Here is a 15,790-nt window from a genome sequence, read left to right as displayed (position 1 = left end):
AAATATAAAGCATAGATCCGGGTCATATTCTCAAAAAGGAAGGCACCTCCTCTCCTCTGTGATGCGGGGAGAAGCAGAGAGCTGCCGGGGCCGCACCCTCAGGGTCAGTGACGGAATCTGGAATATTCCACCAGGGAGCCGACACTCGGGTGCCCAGCCAGCTGAACGTGAACCTATTCAGGACAGTGGGTTACGAAGGAGCATAAAGCCGCCATTCTGGGGTCGTCTGGCTAAACAGGGATGCAGAGCGCTGCTGCCATGGTAACTGTATGACGTAAGGAGTGGCTGGCTGCGAGCAAAGATGTTTTCAGTGAAGACGGGGGAGTGGAGCTTTCCTCTCACCTGCCTGCGCAGCAACCGGGCTGGGCAGCGGCCAGAACCCATGGGCGCTTCATGAGCCCTGGCAGGAAGGGAGGTGGCCGCAGCCCTCAGCTGCAGCCCTGGGACCTGAGGCGCCTTCCTCTCATGCTGAGGAATCGCCAGCTTCCAGCTCCTCGGGCTCAGCTGGACCTCACTGGAACTGACACAGCTAGATTTTAGAAGAAACCATTATTTCTTATTTGCATATATAGACCAGGCGGCAAACATTTACAGAGAAACTTCAAAAAGTTAGTGGAAAAGTAGAGTTGAAAAGCATGAGTTTGCTCTGGTGGTACAAACAGTTTTGAAATCTAGGCACGATCTTCCCATGTTGCTTGTTTCCATATGCTCCTTTAAAAAACAGCGCTGAGAAACCTGCATAGGGTTACTGCCATTTTCTATGATTTTTGGGGGGAAATAAACCTCCTATTACTTGCCAAATTTATGATGAGTTAGTTCTGTTAGAGGCATTGCTCAATGCAAAGGCTTTCTGCTTTTCCCAACTGCAAATAAAATATGAGCACATATTTTTAAAAGCAGACACTGAAATAAAGCACACTAATTGCCCTAATTAAACCAAAATTCATAATGATATACATGTAAGAGACTGTGTGGCAAACTCTGGGAAAAAAATTAGTAGGCTGGCCTCAAATTAATGCAATGCCATTTCTCAAGAACCCTTTTCCGCTGCTTTGCAGGCTCTGCGCAGCCGCCAAGGTCTAGCAAATGACTCCTGCAGATGAAGCGGGGGCAGCCGCTGGAGGGCAGCCGCTGGAGGCCAGCAGTGTCTGCCCCTGTCCCACGGCCACCCCCGGCCTCCTCACAGGAGGCAGGGAGCCCTGCCCAGCCAGCGTGCGCCCTTTGCTTCTCTCATCCACACGCCGTTTCTGCGATGGGAAACAGGTCCCATTTTCTGCCAATATCATTTCCAGTAGCAATTTGCACTTTCCTGCAAATGGTCTTTTGAGTGGTTATTCTTGCTGAATTGCAAACAATAAGACAAGACTTCCATCAATCATGTCTCCTGGGTCTTCTCCATGGCTGATGGAGTGTCCCCCAAGCACCACTCCCAGCAGACCAGTACCAGGCAAGGCGCCCGTGCGCACTGGACCCAGGGCCGCAGGGGCTTGTACTGGGTGTGCCCACGACAGTGCCACAGCTGGGGAGAACACAGCAGCTGGCACGGCAGGTATCCCGTGGGTTGCGAACAGGAGCATGGGCCGTACGCAGTAAGGGCATCTCTAACCTAAGCGTAGACATGTTTTTATTGCTCCGGGAATAGTCGTTGTTAACTGAACGCAACAACAAAAAGGGGAGAGAAGAGCACGCAGACCCGAGGGAATTACCAAATCAATTAACAAGTAATTCAGGAACTAATTTCTATATTGCCTCTTAGCACAAAATTGTATCTTTAATTTCTCCTGCACTAAGCATCTCTCTGATAGCCCTCACACACCCTGACGCTGTAAATGAGTTTACAAGTATCTCTTTTTGATTGGCTCTACGCCATTATTTCTTCACAGTTCAGTGCTACCGTAGCCAAGTGCTCTGAAATATTTAATTATACCGGTAGCTACCAGTTACCAATTTGCAAGACCCACAGTGAGTACAGTACATTTTAAAGAACTAGTAATCAACTAATTAAAACCACAGTGAATTCCGCATACTCCAATTACAAACAACGGCTGCCGGATACACTGAGTGGATTCCTGCATTAAGGAGGAGAGGGCTTGCGGGCTGGCTCTGCCATGGAACGCGGACGCCACCAACTGAGGGCCCCGGGCACCAGCGCTCTCCAGCGTGGCTGCGGCAGGCCCTGGCCTGGTAGCTGGAGGATGGGAGGACGGGAGAAGCAGGTCTGCGGGATGCTGACTTCCGGCCCGGGAGGCTAACGCCTGCTGCAAACACAGCGCTGTCCACTGGCTCTCCGAGCTTCATCAACAAACAGAACGACATCTGAGGGTTTGCCTCCTAAAGCACTGCCAACTACATGGGTAAACCACCACGAACTGCCACGTCCGAAAAATGCCCGAGAAGGACAGACAGAGAAGAGGTCAGCGTGTGTGATGGATGGGGCATGGGAGCCAGCTCGCACAGGCAAGGGACCTGGATCCCATCCCACATCACTGTGGCTTCCTGGGATGTGTGTTCGCCATACGCGAAGCGAAATCCCTCCTCCCCAGCTTGTAAAAGAACAGGCGTGGTGTGCGAGGGACGCCGCAGTTCTGGCATGCACACGGGGAAGGAGTTAGATCTTTGCGCAACAATGGAAGGACTGCAAGGAAAAATCAATGCATATCTGTCACTATCACACCAGGTACTGCCTGTGTTAACATGTCAGAAACACACGTGACTGGGAGTCCACACAGGCGCATCAGGGGGCTTCACACAGTTCATGGAGAAGGGCAGAAAACAGGAGGTTTACTTGGGGCAGCCAGGAGCCCCTCGCCCCATCAGAGTCCCCATTTGAGTCTCTTGGGGTCCAGCTTCCTGCTAGTGTGCTCCCAGCAAAGCAGCAGCCACGGCTCTGATCCCTGGGTCGCTGCCACCCACGTGGAGGTCTCCTGGCTTCAGCTTGAGTCAGCCAGGCACTGGGGCTGTGAAGCAGCAGACTGGAATACGTCTGTGTCTCTGCTTTCCGAATGAAATAAAAAATAAACAACAAACAAAACGCTTAAGAGGCAAGTTAAAAGCCTGGCACAATGGCTCAACTGGCTAATCCTCCACCTGCTAGTGCCAAGATCCTACGTCCACTGGTTGCACCCACGTGGGAGACTTGAAGAAAACTCCTGGCTCCGGATCGGCTCAGCTCTGGCTGCTGCGGACACTTGGGGAATGAACCAGTGGATGGAAGATCGTTCCTTCTTTTTTTGTAAATCTGCCTTTCCAGTAAAGATAGTCATTTTAAAAGGTAAGTCACTATGAAGCATCTTGCAGTCCACGCCATGTTTTATCACAACGTGTGTTTTCCATGAGTTCTGCAAAGACTCACACACACAGATCTCAACTTTTCTTTGCACCAAAGTCAACTTCTCATTGAATCCTAGTTCCCATGATCTAGCGGAAGTGGCTCCATACTGATGTAATCTATTTTCTAAACAAAAATTTGTACATCCAAAGTAGCAGCTTTTTCTCAATTCTCACACAGGAAATCTCACAAGACGTGGTGGCCTGGGGTGCGATGTGCCCGTCAGAAGCACTGGCTCCTTCTGTCGTCGGGAGTCCGCAGCGGGGCCCAGCAGCACTCCACACCGACACGGCTGGCTGGACGGCTCCGGTCCTCCCTAGGGATGTGTTGGGCACCTGCCTGTGGTCCCAGTCTCTCACCCACACACTCCCGTGCCCCAGCTGCTCTGGGGGGCCAGGGTCCTTGCTCACCCCTTTTCTCAACAAGCAGTCAGCTCCATGTCCTCTGACAGTGAATCAACAGGACAGCAAAGAAAATTGGAAAAAAAAAGTTATGTCAGTGTTGGCCAATCAGGCTGTGAAATAGTCCCCACGGGGTTCGAGGACTTTGCTAGCCAAAGGCTCCTCTAAGGCCGGGGGTGGGGGGCGGGGGGCAGGGTTAACACCTCCCCCCCAAGTCGCCTCGATCAGAGGGGCCTTTCCTGGGAGTTCCGTTTGTCCCTCGGGACCTTCCGGGGAAAATCAGCTGGCCTGTTCACGTACACACACAGGGTGTCCAGGGCTTCTCATTTAACTTGATGTATGCATACCAAAAACAATTAAAAAAAGAAAAAAGAAATCTTTACCTCACCTTAAAAGAATTACAGAAACAATTTATGTTCTTAAAAAACAATTCACAGAATTACCAACACAGTCCCAAAGCATCTTTCCAAAATGCATTCATTACTACCTTCGTAAAAAGAAAAATAACTTGGGGCTAGCACTGTGCGCCACGTTAAGCCGTGGCCTGCGGTCTCGGTGCACCGCAGGAGTGTTGGGCTGAGTCCTGGCCACCACACCTCATACAGGGCCTGCGGTCTCGGTGCACCACGGGAGTGCTGGGCTGAGTCCTGGCCACCCCACCTCATACAGGGCCTGCGGTCTCGGTGCACCGCGCGAGTGCTGGGCTGAGTCCTGGCCACCCCACCTCATACAGGGCCTGCGGTCTCGGTGCACCGCGCGAGTGCTGGGCTGAGTCCTGGCCACCCCACCTCATACAGGGCCTGCGGTCTCAGTACACCGCGGGAGTGCTGAGCTGAATCCTGGCCACCCCACCTCATACAGGGCCTGCGGTCTCAGTACACCGCGGGAGTGCTGGGCTGAGTCCTGGCCACCCCACCTCATACAGGGCCTGCGGTCTCAGTACACCGCGTGAGTGCTGGGCTGAGTCCTGGCCACCCCACCTCATACAGGGCCTGCGGTCTCAGTACACCGCGTGAGTGCTGGGCTGAGTCCTGGCCACCACACCTCATACAGGGCCTGCGGTCTCAGTACACCGCGGGAGTGTTGGGCTGAGTCCTGGCCACCCCACCTCATACAGGGCCTGCGGTCTCGGTGTACCGCGGGAGTGCTGGGCTGAGTCCTGGCCACCCCACCTCATACAGGGCCTGCGGTCTCGGTGCACCACGGGAGTGCTGGGCTGAGTCCTGGCCACCCCACCTCATACAGCTCCCTGCTGAGGCGCTGGGAAAGCACCAAGGCTCTTGGGCTGCTGCACACACATGGCAGACCTGGACAAAACTCCTGGCCGGGCCCAGCTGCCGTGGCCCTCGGGGTGTGAGCCAGCAGAACGCCTTGGATCTCTCTGTAACTATTTAATACAAATCAATCTTTATTTATTTATTTTTAAAAAGGGCAAAAATTATTTCCTTTGCAACTTTATTATATGTATATTTAATCTGAGAGGTAGAGAGTGCCCAGATCACGGCTCACCGCTCAGCTGCACGGAACAGGCACCAGCAGGCGAGGCTCGGGCTCAAACCGGCAGCAGAAAATCAATGCACGAGGCCTTCCACGTGGGGGCAGGAACCCCGTTCTTCGAGCTACCACACTGGCTGCCAGGGCCTGCATGGCAGGAAGCTGCACTTGGCAGCCAGTGTCGGGCATAAGAGGCACTCTGACACGGGAACATGGGGTCCTCCCTCCAGCCCAAGTCTAGCTCCAGTATCAGGAGTTGAGGGGCGATGGTCAGCGAGCCTCACCTCACTCTGCAGAAATCAGAGAGGCACCGGCCTGGGCCAGCAGCTGAGCGCGCCAGCAAGGGCACGCTGCCTCCATTCTGACCGAGCTATATCCGCCGGAGATGCTTGCCCCCGGGTCCTTCTGTGAAGTAACTGGCCCGCACGCGCGGTCAGGCGGGCGAGAGGGGCTTGTGGATGGGGGTCTGGGAGTGAAGGGATGACATGAGAAGGTAACTGGTCTGACTGAGGGACACCGGTGACACCTGCGTGGGTCCGGTGGACGCGTGATCACGTCCACCGAGGTCTGATTTCCTGCTCCTGAGAGCTGAGCCAAGGCCATGCGAAAGTACTGACATCGGAGGAAGCCGGGGGAAGGAAACACACACTGCAAAACCAGTTCAAAGCAAACATCGCCAAAGGCCCAAGCTCTGTCTGCAATCTGGTCTCCTCGGCCACTCCGACGGCCGAGCACCCAGGCCTGCTAGGCGCCCGGTCGCTGGCCCGGCCCAGCTCTCGGGGCTATCATGAGTCTATTGCTGACACTATTACAAGCAACTCTACACCGACTGATTCTGTCCCCGGGGTTTCCTCCGCTCTCCTGTGGCCACACTTGGAGCACAGAGTGCTGGGTCAGAGGCAGCCCTATTTTTGGGTCCCTCAGGAAGTCCAGTTGAGGCGATGGCATGGCCTCTGGGGCGAGCGCAGGAGTTGGGCGAATTCCCAGGGCAGGCTCGTGCCAAGTGACCACGCCTAGCAGGACACGAGCTCTCGTCGCTTGTCGTTTCTCCTGAGCAGATCCGCGAGCCCCGTTCCTCTGCACGCCTCTGCCCTCTCTCCGCCACCTGTGCTGGTCCCTGCCGACTTCCTGCTCACACTGCTACGAGGAATTCTACAGAACATCACCTCAAGCCAGCAGGAGTTTGGTCTGCACACCAGTTATAGTGCGGGGACTGCAGCTGATGCAGGCAGAAGAGCGGCACGCAAGTTAGTTCAAGTACAAAAACAGGCGAGCGTCGCTGGCGTCTGTGGAAAGCCCTCCCGTGTGTGGAGCCTGATGCAGCGTGTGCACTGCGCTGAACTGACGAGGTGAGGAAAATCACACTGAATCTGAAAACAGAAGTTCATGGCGAAGGCTATTTTCCCCCAAAATGACACTTTTACTTGAGGCAAGGAAGTCAATATTGTATCAGTAACGATATTGACTGCTACTGTTCCCAGCCTGGATGGCTCAACTGTGAGGTCAGACATCCTCAGGACTGCCGGTTCGGGCACGACGGGGACCTGGAAGCCTGGCCACTGCATGCAGAGTTCCTACAGATGTGCAGCCTCTGGGAAGGACCGACCAGCGGCTTGTCCTGCGCTCTGGGGAACTTCAAATGGGACACTCTGTGTTTGGGGGGCAGTGGGAAGGCCCGCTGGAGATAAACCCTGGGACTGTGGCCACCTGCAGGACACACACAGGCTCCTCTGGGACAGCCCCATCTGCGGACAGGCCATCGGCTGGGCACCACCTCTGCAGGGAAAAGAGATTTGTTTTTTCTTCTCAAAAGCAACGTGCAGGAGGGTTCCACCGAGCAGGACCATTATAGCAGGCACTCCACAGAACAACACAGGCATGACACATGTTGCTGTGCAACCATCATGGGGTGCGTGCAGATGCCTGGGACACCACGGGTCATGCAGCCCAGTGCTGAGCGGACGGTGCCCTGGGTGTGTGGCTGCAGCTCACTCAGCCCAGCAGGGTTGCAGCTGAAGCCTGGCTTGTCAGAGCGCTCAGTCCGCTTGCCTGCCCCTACATGGAGCCTCTTAGAATAGGTTCTTTCCATTCACACACACGTTGCCCGGGAAGCCGCTGGCCTCACTGGCAATCCCAGGAAGGCCCAAGATGGAAATCATTACAGATGGCCTTGGGACCACATGGGGGCACCTGCTGCATCTGCTCGCAGCAGCTGTGCCTGAGAGGCAAGTCACGTGCCCTAAATCCTGCACGCTGAAGTCTTCACCCCAGTGCAACTATACTCAGAGCACTCAAGGTTAAACGAGGCCGTGAGGACAGGACCTTGATCCAATGGGACAGGTGTCCTGGCAAGAAGAGGCAGACGTGCCCACAGTGCACACCCAAGGGAGAGCCACATGAGGACACACGGAGAAGCCACCATGTCCAGCGAGGCTGCTGTGTCGGCTGCCCTCTCTGCGTGGGCGGACCGTGCGATGCTGCTGGTCGGGTGACCACACCCTCCCGGGCCTTGCTGATCTCTGCAAACGGCGACCTATGTACTGCAGGGGCGAGGAGTGGCAGCCTCACAGCACGGATCCTGGTGCTGGGTGAGGGCAGTGGTCAGCAAGCCCTGGTGACCACCATTATGTACATACATTCCTGCCACACCCAAGGGCAGGGGGATTGGAGGTGATGAGATCTGACGCAGCTCTGGGAGGAAGGAGCTGCTGGGCCCGTGGCCGTCCTGCCCGGGGGAGCCAGCGCGCCAGGCTCTGCACAGCCGTGATGCAGGCGCCGGCATAAGCTCTGAGCTGTCACCCTCGGCCTGCTCCTGAGCGCCCATGTCCAAGCTGTGGGGAGGCAGGCTTCACAGGCACTACTGAACTCTGCTTCTCCCCCAAAGAGTTAATATATCAGAAAGTCAGACAAAAAAAAGAAACGAGGGAGTAACCAGAAGCTCTTTCATCTGCTGGTTCACCCCTCTGGATGCTTGAACAGCTGGAGTGAGGCCAGACTGAAGCCAGGAACCAGGAGCTCCTTCTGGGTCTTCCATGTGGGCAGCAGGGGTCCAAGCACCCGGGCCAGGTCTGCCACTTTGTTCAGGTGCATTTTTGCAGGAAACTGGATTAGAAGGGAGCAGCCAGGCCCAGCACCATGGCTTATGGCTAAATCTTTGCCCTGCAAGTGCCAGGACTCCGTATGGACACCAGTTTGCATCCTGTCTGCTCACTTCCCATCCAGCTCCCTGCCTGTGGCCTGGGAGAGCAGTCGAGGACGGCCCAAAGCCTTGGGACGCTGCACCCACACAGGAGACCCAGAAGAGGCTCCTGGCTCTGGATTGGCTCAGCTCTGGGCATTGCAGCTATTTGGGGGAGTGAACCAGTAGACGGAAGATCTTTCTCTCCATGTCTCATTCTCTCTATAGATCTGTCTTTTCAATAAAAAACAAATCCTTTATAAAAAGAAGTGGTGGTGGAACAGCCAGGATTCGAACCATTGCCCATATGAAATGCCAGCGCTGCGGGCAATGCTTTTACCCTCTACAACACAGTGCCAGCCCTACAAGAAAACAAAACACACAGAAACGCAACATCAGATACAATTCCAGTCCTCGGACGGAGATCGCTCAGTCATAAACCTGCCTTCTACTTTGAAATGTACATGACAGTAACACCACGACCGACAGGTGCGTGGCGCCTCAGCGTAAACTGCCACCCCATGTCACCCCATGCGGCCTCAGGTGGCTCTGCTGGTGGCCCCGCAAGGTGTCAGACAGCCAGGTTATACACTCTGGGCATGAGTGGGACCACTCTGCCACCCACCTACTCTGCCACAAGGGCAGGGAGCCAGGGAGGGGGCATCCGCATTCACATGTGGGTGTCCAGGAGTTCTGGGCTGCTCTACCAGCGACATTTCAACATCTGGGGAGTGGTAAAAGCATGTGGCGCCCCTCGCCCATGTGGCATTGTGGTTGGCTGTGACATCTTGGCGGGGCCGTTCACCTGAGTGAGGGCCACAAGTACTCAGGAAGCGGGGTCCCCAACACCACACCACACACGACGACCTTTGCAATGACCCCATGGAGCACACAGCACAGGCTGGCAGCCCAGGGGAGGGGGTCAACCCTGTGGGCCCCTCTCAGAACCGTATATGGCTGATGCACGGCTCACAGCCCCACGCGGGCTGACAGGATCGCCCAGCCAGGCCGCTCTTCCAAGGCTTGGCCAAGGGTTTGCCAAGATCTCCAGTGGCTACACATGTTAGCTAACCCGTGACCCTGGCACTTGCCCATGTGTGGGTTCAAGGTCAAAATAAGACTTAAAAAAAATCTGTGTGAAGACCTCCATGCTCTGGGGTGTCTACCAAGTGTCACAACATGAGCTCATGTGATCCGAGGCGTTCAACTGGACCTCACGGGCCATGATTTGAGAAACGATGCCTTGGTCAGAACCCAAAGGACAAGAACCAGGGGTGGGAGGGTCCTGAGAGGGGGCAGCTCTGTGAGTGGCCAAAGCAGCAGCAGGGCCGACGGCTCCCTGCTTAGGAAAGGACTTCCGGAGGTTCAAGGAAAATGGAATTAAGAGAGGGGTCCATTCTGGCGAATGAGCCAGTCATGTAATACACTTCTCGTGAACTTTTAAAACTTCAAAGGCAGACACAAACACAAACTCCCAGAGTACTTCTATCCGCTTGCTCACTGCCAAAATGCCAGCAACGCCTGGGGCTGGGCCTCGCTGAAGCCCGGTGCCCGAAGCTCCGTGAGCATCTCCCACAAGGGTGACAGCGACACGAGACTGCTGCCTCCGGTACTGCCTCTCCGGCTGTGCTGTGACAGGAGGGTCACCTCGGGAACAGAGTCAGAGCACCGAGCCACACACTTCGACGGAGGGTGCAGACACCCCGAACAGCCGCTTCACCCCTGTACCCAACGCCCAGGCCGCCACGAGCTGCTTTGGGGGAGTGCTCCCTCACTCTACCAGTCCTCAATACCATCAGACCCGGGGCTCTCCCAGAATCAACCACAGGACGACAAAGACAATCTCAAAAGCTTCAAAGTGCAAATTCTGTCCCTGCATTTCAACCAGCGCGACGTACATGACACAGCACCAACCCTCACCAACAAGTCCACCCACACGAGACGCCGTGGCCAAAGCTCTCGGAGGCGGACGGCACCTGCCGCGGCCAGGCCCTGCCGTCTGCGTCCTGTGTCCCTAACTAACCCGACGAGTGGTGATCCAGCGCTTGACTCGGCCCCAGGTGGGCTCAACACACGTGGTCTGGAGAGGCCAGAAGTGACCCCAAACAGAAGGTATCACAGCAAAAATGCTCATGCCTTTAAAATCCTTGGAAGCCTCAACAGGCAACACGCCATCTCAGAAGATGTAAAACTGAAATAACTACGCATCTTTTCTCAGTCGTGTGACACCATGAACTGATCAAGTTGTGCAAACAACGCACATCCATTCTAGAGTCCCCCCAGTGGCAGGTGTGGCCCCGAATGTCCGTCAGGAGTGGAAAGGACATGGCCTTGCCTGGCTGCGAGTCTGCGGAGGGAGAGGAGGCCAGCGCTCAAGGCTGTGCGTCTGAACTCAAATATAGAGATTAAAACACGCTAAAGAGAAAGCAAGAAAGGAGGGCACACAGCTGCCGTCCCCGACAGACCTCCCATCTGCCACCCACGATTTGCATGTCACCTTCTCCGGGCTCATTTGTACTTCATTAACTGCCATTGACTTAACAAGATTTATGCAAATGACACCACAGGAGCTCCCCAACTCCCACTGCAATCAAGCGATTATGTATGTACAACTCTGCGCAGCAATGAAAAATTAATACAGGACAAGCCCACTCGTCGCAGCGCCGGGCCACTGGCTTTTATTTTCCTGGCTTTGCTTTTGCACTTGGATTTGAATGGGCCTCGTCTTGTTAGCAAGGAGAGCCGGTTCTCTGACCAATCCCCTCCAAGACCACTGAAAGGACCAGGACGGGAAAGGGGAAGCCAGGGCTGCCAGAAGTGGAGCTGTTTCCCGCTCCCAACAAGGGCTTACGTCACAGACACCCGTGACACTGGCTGAAATCCCCCTCCGGGGCACCCAGGAGTGTCAGGAACATAGGCTGGGCGATCCTGGACACGGCTTGGAAGAATCCCAGGAGGTCTGCTGTGTCCAAGACAGAGTGGGTTGGGAAACTCTGGCCATTACCAAGCCACAAGGGGTGCCAAATTCCCTCCTCCTCCAGGTGCGGGGCCCTGCACCAGGCATGGGGTCCGCAATCACGCAGACTGGTCTTAGGCAGGGACCGAGTTAGATTCAGAGTGTAAGCCGTGGGTGCTGGGGAGAGAGAGGGACGGCCCCTCCACCTGGGAGCCGACAGGAGGGAGAAGCTGGGAGGCACAAAGTGTGAGAAGTTGCTCCTATAAGGGTCTGAGCCATCCCCGTACACCCACATAATTCCGAACCCCTTGTAGTGCCTCCCTGAGCATGCCGAGGGTATGTCTCCCACTGGCAGTGATGGGTGCTGGTGTTGGAGATGGGAACTCGGGCTAAGCCAGCTCTCCGGGGCAGACTGCAGAGCATCCGCCGTCCTGGGCTTGACATCAAGCCGGCACCCACCATCACAGCAAGGCCGCGAATAAAATGGGGCATTGGTAGAAAAGCACTCGTTGAGCTGTTCCCGTGCTGAACAAACCATTCTGGTGAGTTTAAGGAATATGCCGCGACCCCTCACAATCTTCTCACGCCCCACAGGAGATGATCTGGAACCATCCATGTCCCGTTAGAAACACAGGAGTGACGGAGGCGAAGGCTCCAGGCCCATGTCCATCTGCAGGATGCACCCCAAGGCTGCAGCATGCGTGCCCGTGTCCATCTGCAGGACGCGCCCCAAGGCTGCAGCACACGTGCCCATGTCCATCTGCAGGACGCGCCCCAAGGCTGCAGCATGTGCACCCGTGTCCATCTGCAGGACGCGCCCCAAGGCTGCAGCATGCGTGCCCGTGTCCATCTGCAGGACGCGCCCCAAGGCTGCAGCACACGTGCCCATGTCCATCTGCAGGATGCACCCCAAGGCTGCAGCATGCGTGCCCGTGTCCATCTGCAGGACGCGCCCCAAGGCTGCAGCATGTGCGCCCGTGTCCATCTGCAGGACGCGCCCCAAGGCTGCAGCACACGTGCCCATGTCCATCTGCAGGACGTGCCCCAAGGCTGCAGCACGCGTGCCCATGTCCATCTGCAGGACGCACCCCAAGGCTGCAGCACGCGCCCGGACACAACTGAGCCTCGAGTCCCATCCCGCATGAGCTGGAAGGCTCCCAGTGGAAACACCACGTCTCAGGAATTCAACGCTGCCAAACCCCGAGGTCCCATCACAGGCAAGGACGCCAGGGCCACGAGAGCAGGCCGAGGGGCGGAGGGGTGGGGGAGGACCCCGGGAAGGGGCTGCTCTGTGTGCACAGGGCACTAAAGAAGGAACCCCTCTGATCAGGGGTGACAGAAACGCAGGACCAAGATTTAGATTTCAAGGTGATCCGGAGCATTTCCAATGCAAGATGGATCACACTCATTCTACACTTGGCCATCAACTTCAGTCCACGCACACTGAGCCTGCCGCCCGCCCCCATGCCCTGTGAGCAAGCCGCAAACCGAGGAAGGCTCCAGGCGGGGGGCTCCTGGGTCTGTGAGCACGGAGGTGACCGCCGCCTAGGGCTGGGCAGGCCTGTCCCTCAGCACCAGGCGCCCAGACACTAGGCTTTCCGCGGGAGAATCAATAAAACCCTGCCTCAATGACTTTTCCACGTCCAGGCTCTGTCACACCTGTGACACGCGCAGAGCTATGTTCTGAGAGAGGCCCACTTGCGGCCGGCCGCCCCTGGCCTAGCTGAGCAGGGGAAAGAAAGTGCCGCCCGCCGCACAGAGGAGGTTGTTTCGTTGTCTTACAGGCACCTTCAGAAAGTTGCTGGAAACGGAATTCAAAGACAACTGTATTTGGTTGCAGAATGCAGGCGTACAAAGTGTCTTAGAAAAGCTAATAAAAAAAAAAAACACATATTGTTAAAAAAAAAAAAGATGCATGGGCTTTCTTTTGGAACCAAAATAGTTATCTTTTTAACTCTATTTTCACACACAACTTTGAAGATGTCTCATACGGGCAGAGGACAGACTCTCAAGGGTACTTCATGCCAACGGACCCACTGCCCCCTCGTATCTGAGCAGGTGCTAAAGCACAGGCCTTGGGCTCTCCTCTACTGCCAAAGGCACCATCGCCCACAGTGGCCAGGGACCAGTGTGAGGCAGGAAGGGTGTTCTCAGCCACTCCGGGGTCTCGCAGGAAAGCCTCAGTGTCCCCTTCCCATCCCAGCCAGACCCCCGCGGCCTCACGCAACCTATGCCCTTCCAGCAGCATCTTCGGACTGCAATCGCCGGGCCTGTCCTGCGGGCTGCACTCCCACAGGAGTCAGGCAGGCAAACCTGCAGCCCAGAGCTGATCGGACGCAGGAAGAGCCTGCCCCTTCCGAGGGGCACCCAGGGCCAGTCCGGGCTCCTGAAAAAGCTGTGGAGGTCCCCTACAGAAGAGTGGCGTGACGAGCCAGGGGACAGACCGTGATGGCTTGGTGCTGACACTGCACCCCCATGCCAGCCAAAGGCACCTCCAACCCAGCACATCCACACATCGAAGGCTGACGCCTCCGGAAGCCAGTCCCGGAGCGGGGCGTCTTTTTTCTGTTTGGGAAGCACAAACAGCCACAGACGCGTCACGCATGAACCATAGTTTTTTGTTTGTTTTTTTTTTTTTGCTCAGGACACAAAGTAATATAGGATCTGGTTTCTGGCTAATGAAAACCTATTCCAGTCTAGCCACGCAGGCCAAAGCAAATGCTTGAATTCCAGTCCTGTTGTGTAATGAGGAAGTTTAATTAAGGTCCCCCCCCACATTACAGCTGTAAATGTTCCTTTCTATAATAAGGTCTAAATGAAACTGAACCTAATCAAAGTTACAATTCCTTCATTAGCAAATTACAAACAAGCACGCGCAGCTGACACACCGGCCATGATTATGGCGACTAATTGCCTCCTTGTCGCAGAGCGGCCCGGAACAGTGTTCAGATGTCCGTCTGCTAGAGCAAATTAGGGCCACGTCGGGCCAGTCCTGTGATCACAAGGGGCTCTTGTACGGCGATCTGATTTAGCCCTGTCGCCTGGCGGCCAGCAGCCCAATCAAAGACGCCACAAAGGCGGCCTTTGAAGCCGGCCCGGCCTGCAAGCGCACTCCATATGCAGGCCGGGCAGACTGCACTTCATTAGACGTGTTGTCGCATTTCCCTCTTCTTATTCTAATGATCCCATTTTAATACACACAGGAACCTCTCCTAATTGATGTCAAGTGAGAGACTCCTACATTCATCAACAGGGCACATCAAACAAACCCCGGCGGCCGGGCCGGCAGCGGCGCTGGCCGACCCGAGGTGCGGCTCCGGCGCGGGGACGGGAGGAGGGATGCGGCGTACCTGTTTAATTGGGATGGCTCGCCCGCTCCCGATGCTGTCCGCCCGGCTCTCCAGCCCTTTCTTCTCTTTGTCTGGGTCGCTCCCTTTCCGAGACTGCAAAAGCAAAGGGAAAGTTCGCAATTGGGTGATGGGGGGTGGGGTGGGGGCCCTGCCTTACACACACAGGTGCTGTGCATACTGTCTGATCTCACACACACACACACACACACACAAACCCCACACTCCAGGCGGATTGGGAGAGGAGTTCTCCAATGACTCATCATTTTAAGGAGAATTTTTTAAACTTGCCCGATTTCTATTCTGTAAAATATTTTTAAATTACTATTTTTTTAGAGCTCAAAATCCGATGAATAGAAAGCGACGGATCACACAGGAAAGCCTTTCCAAGGTTGCGCGGACGCCGTCAAGCAGGGGCCTCTGGCTGTTCAGGAAATCTACTGCCCACCTATATATTCTTCATTAATGTCTTGATGATATTAAAACTCCTATTAGCTAGTCAGCTGTGTCATTGCACACCGATTATTGCCACAAGGCAGCGAATGCCTGCTTTCCCGCTTACCAAACAGCCCAAAGTTACCCCAGTGGATGATGCCAGCACGCACACACACAGCGATGAAGGCAGGAACACTGCACACGACCCTGACGAACGGCAGGCTGGGGGGTCAGGAGCAGCTCTGCCTGCCACCTCCCTCAGCCGGTTAGCCTGGCCGCCCCGTGACGCAATGCCAACTACCCGTACAGGTGGCGGGCAGGCGGTGGCGGGCAGGCGGTGGCACGCAGGCGGTGGCGCTGCCTCGGCCGGGGCGGCCAGCAACGGGGGCCGACGGGCTCCGGCGTCACAAGTCTCCGTTTCTGATGGCATGAGGCAGTGTGAGCACAATGGCTTTCTGACAGATTTATTTGATTATAAGAGAAAAAGATCAGAGACTCGTCCTCCTTAATAACTGTGCTGACAAGTGACAACTTCACTCCATTACTTTTCAATGGGAACATTACTCACGCAATATTGAAAATGGAGAAACACTTTCATGTGCTTTTCAAATCTGAGATGATATATGAAATGGAGTGATGTGGTGGTGTCCA

The 15,790-nt window shown here is 55.5% G+C and overlaps 1 protein-coding gene across 5 annotated transcripts in view; it reads right to left on the bottom strand.

Annotated features, from left to right (window-relative positions):
• Nucleotides 1-15,790, bottom strand: part of AGAP1 (ArfGAP with GTPase domain, ankyrin repeat and PH domain 1) — a 418,839-nt gene that overhangs the window by 195,523 nt on the left and 207,526 nt on the right. For all 5 annotated transcript variants that reach the window (XM_040972348.1, XM_040972346.1, XM_040972349.1 and 2 more), the window contains exon 9: nucleotides 14,708-14,800. In XM_040972348.1, coding sequence (XP_040828282.1) covers nucleotides 14,708-14,800 — 93 coding nt within the window. The remainder of the gene's footprint in view (nucleotides 1-14,707; nucleotides 14,801-15,790) is intronic.

This window comes from Ochotona curzoniae, unplaced genomic scaffold (assembly GCF_017591425.1).
Source record: "Ochotona curzoniae isolate NIBS_2020 unplaced genomic scaffold, NIBS_Ocur_1.0 contig_2294, whole genome shotgun sequence".
Lineage (NCBI taxonomy): Eukaryota > Metazoa > Chordata > Mammalia > Lagomorpha > Ochotonidae > Ochotona > Ochotona curzoniae.
The sequence above is the reverse complement of the archived record's forward strand: the minus strand, read 5'-3'. Positions and strand labels throughout refer to the sequence as shown.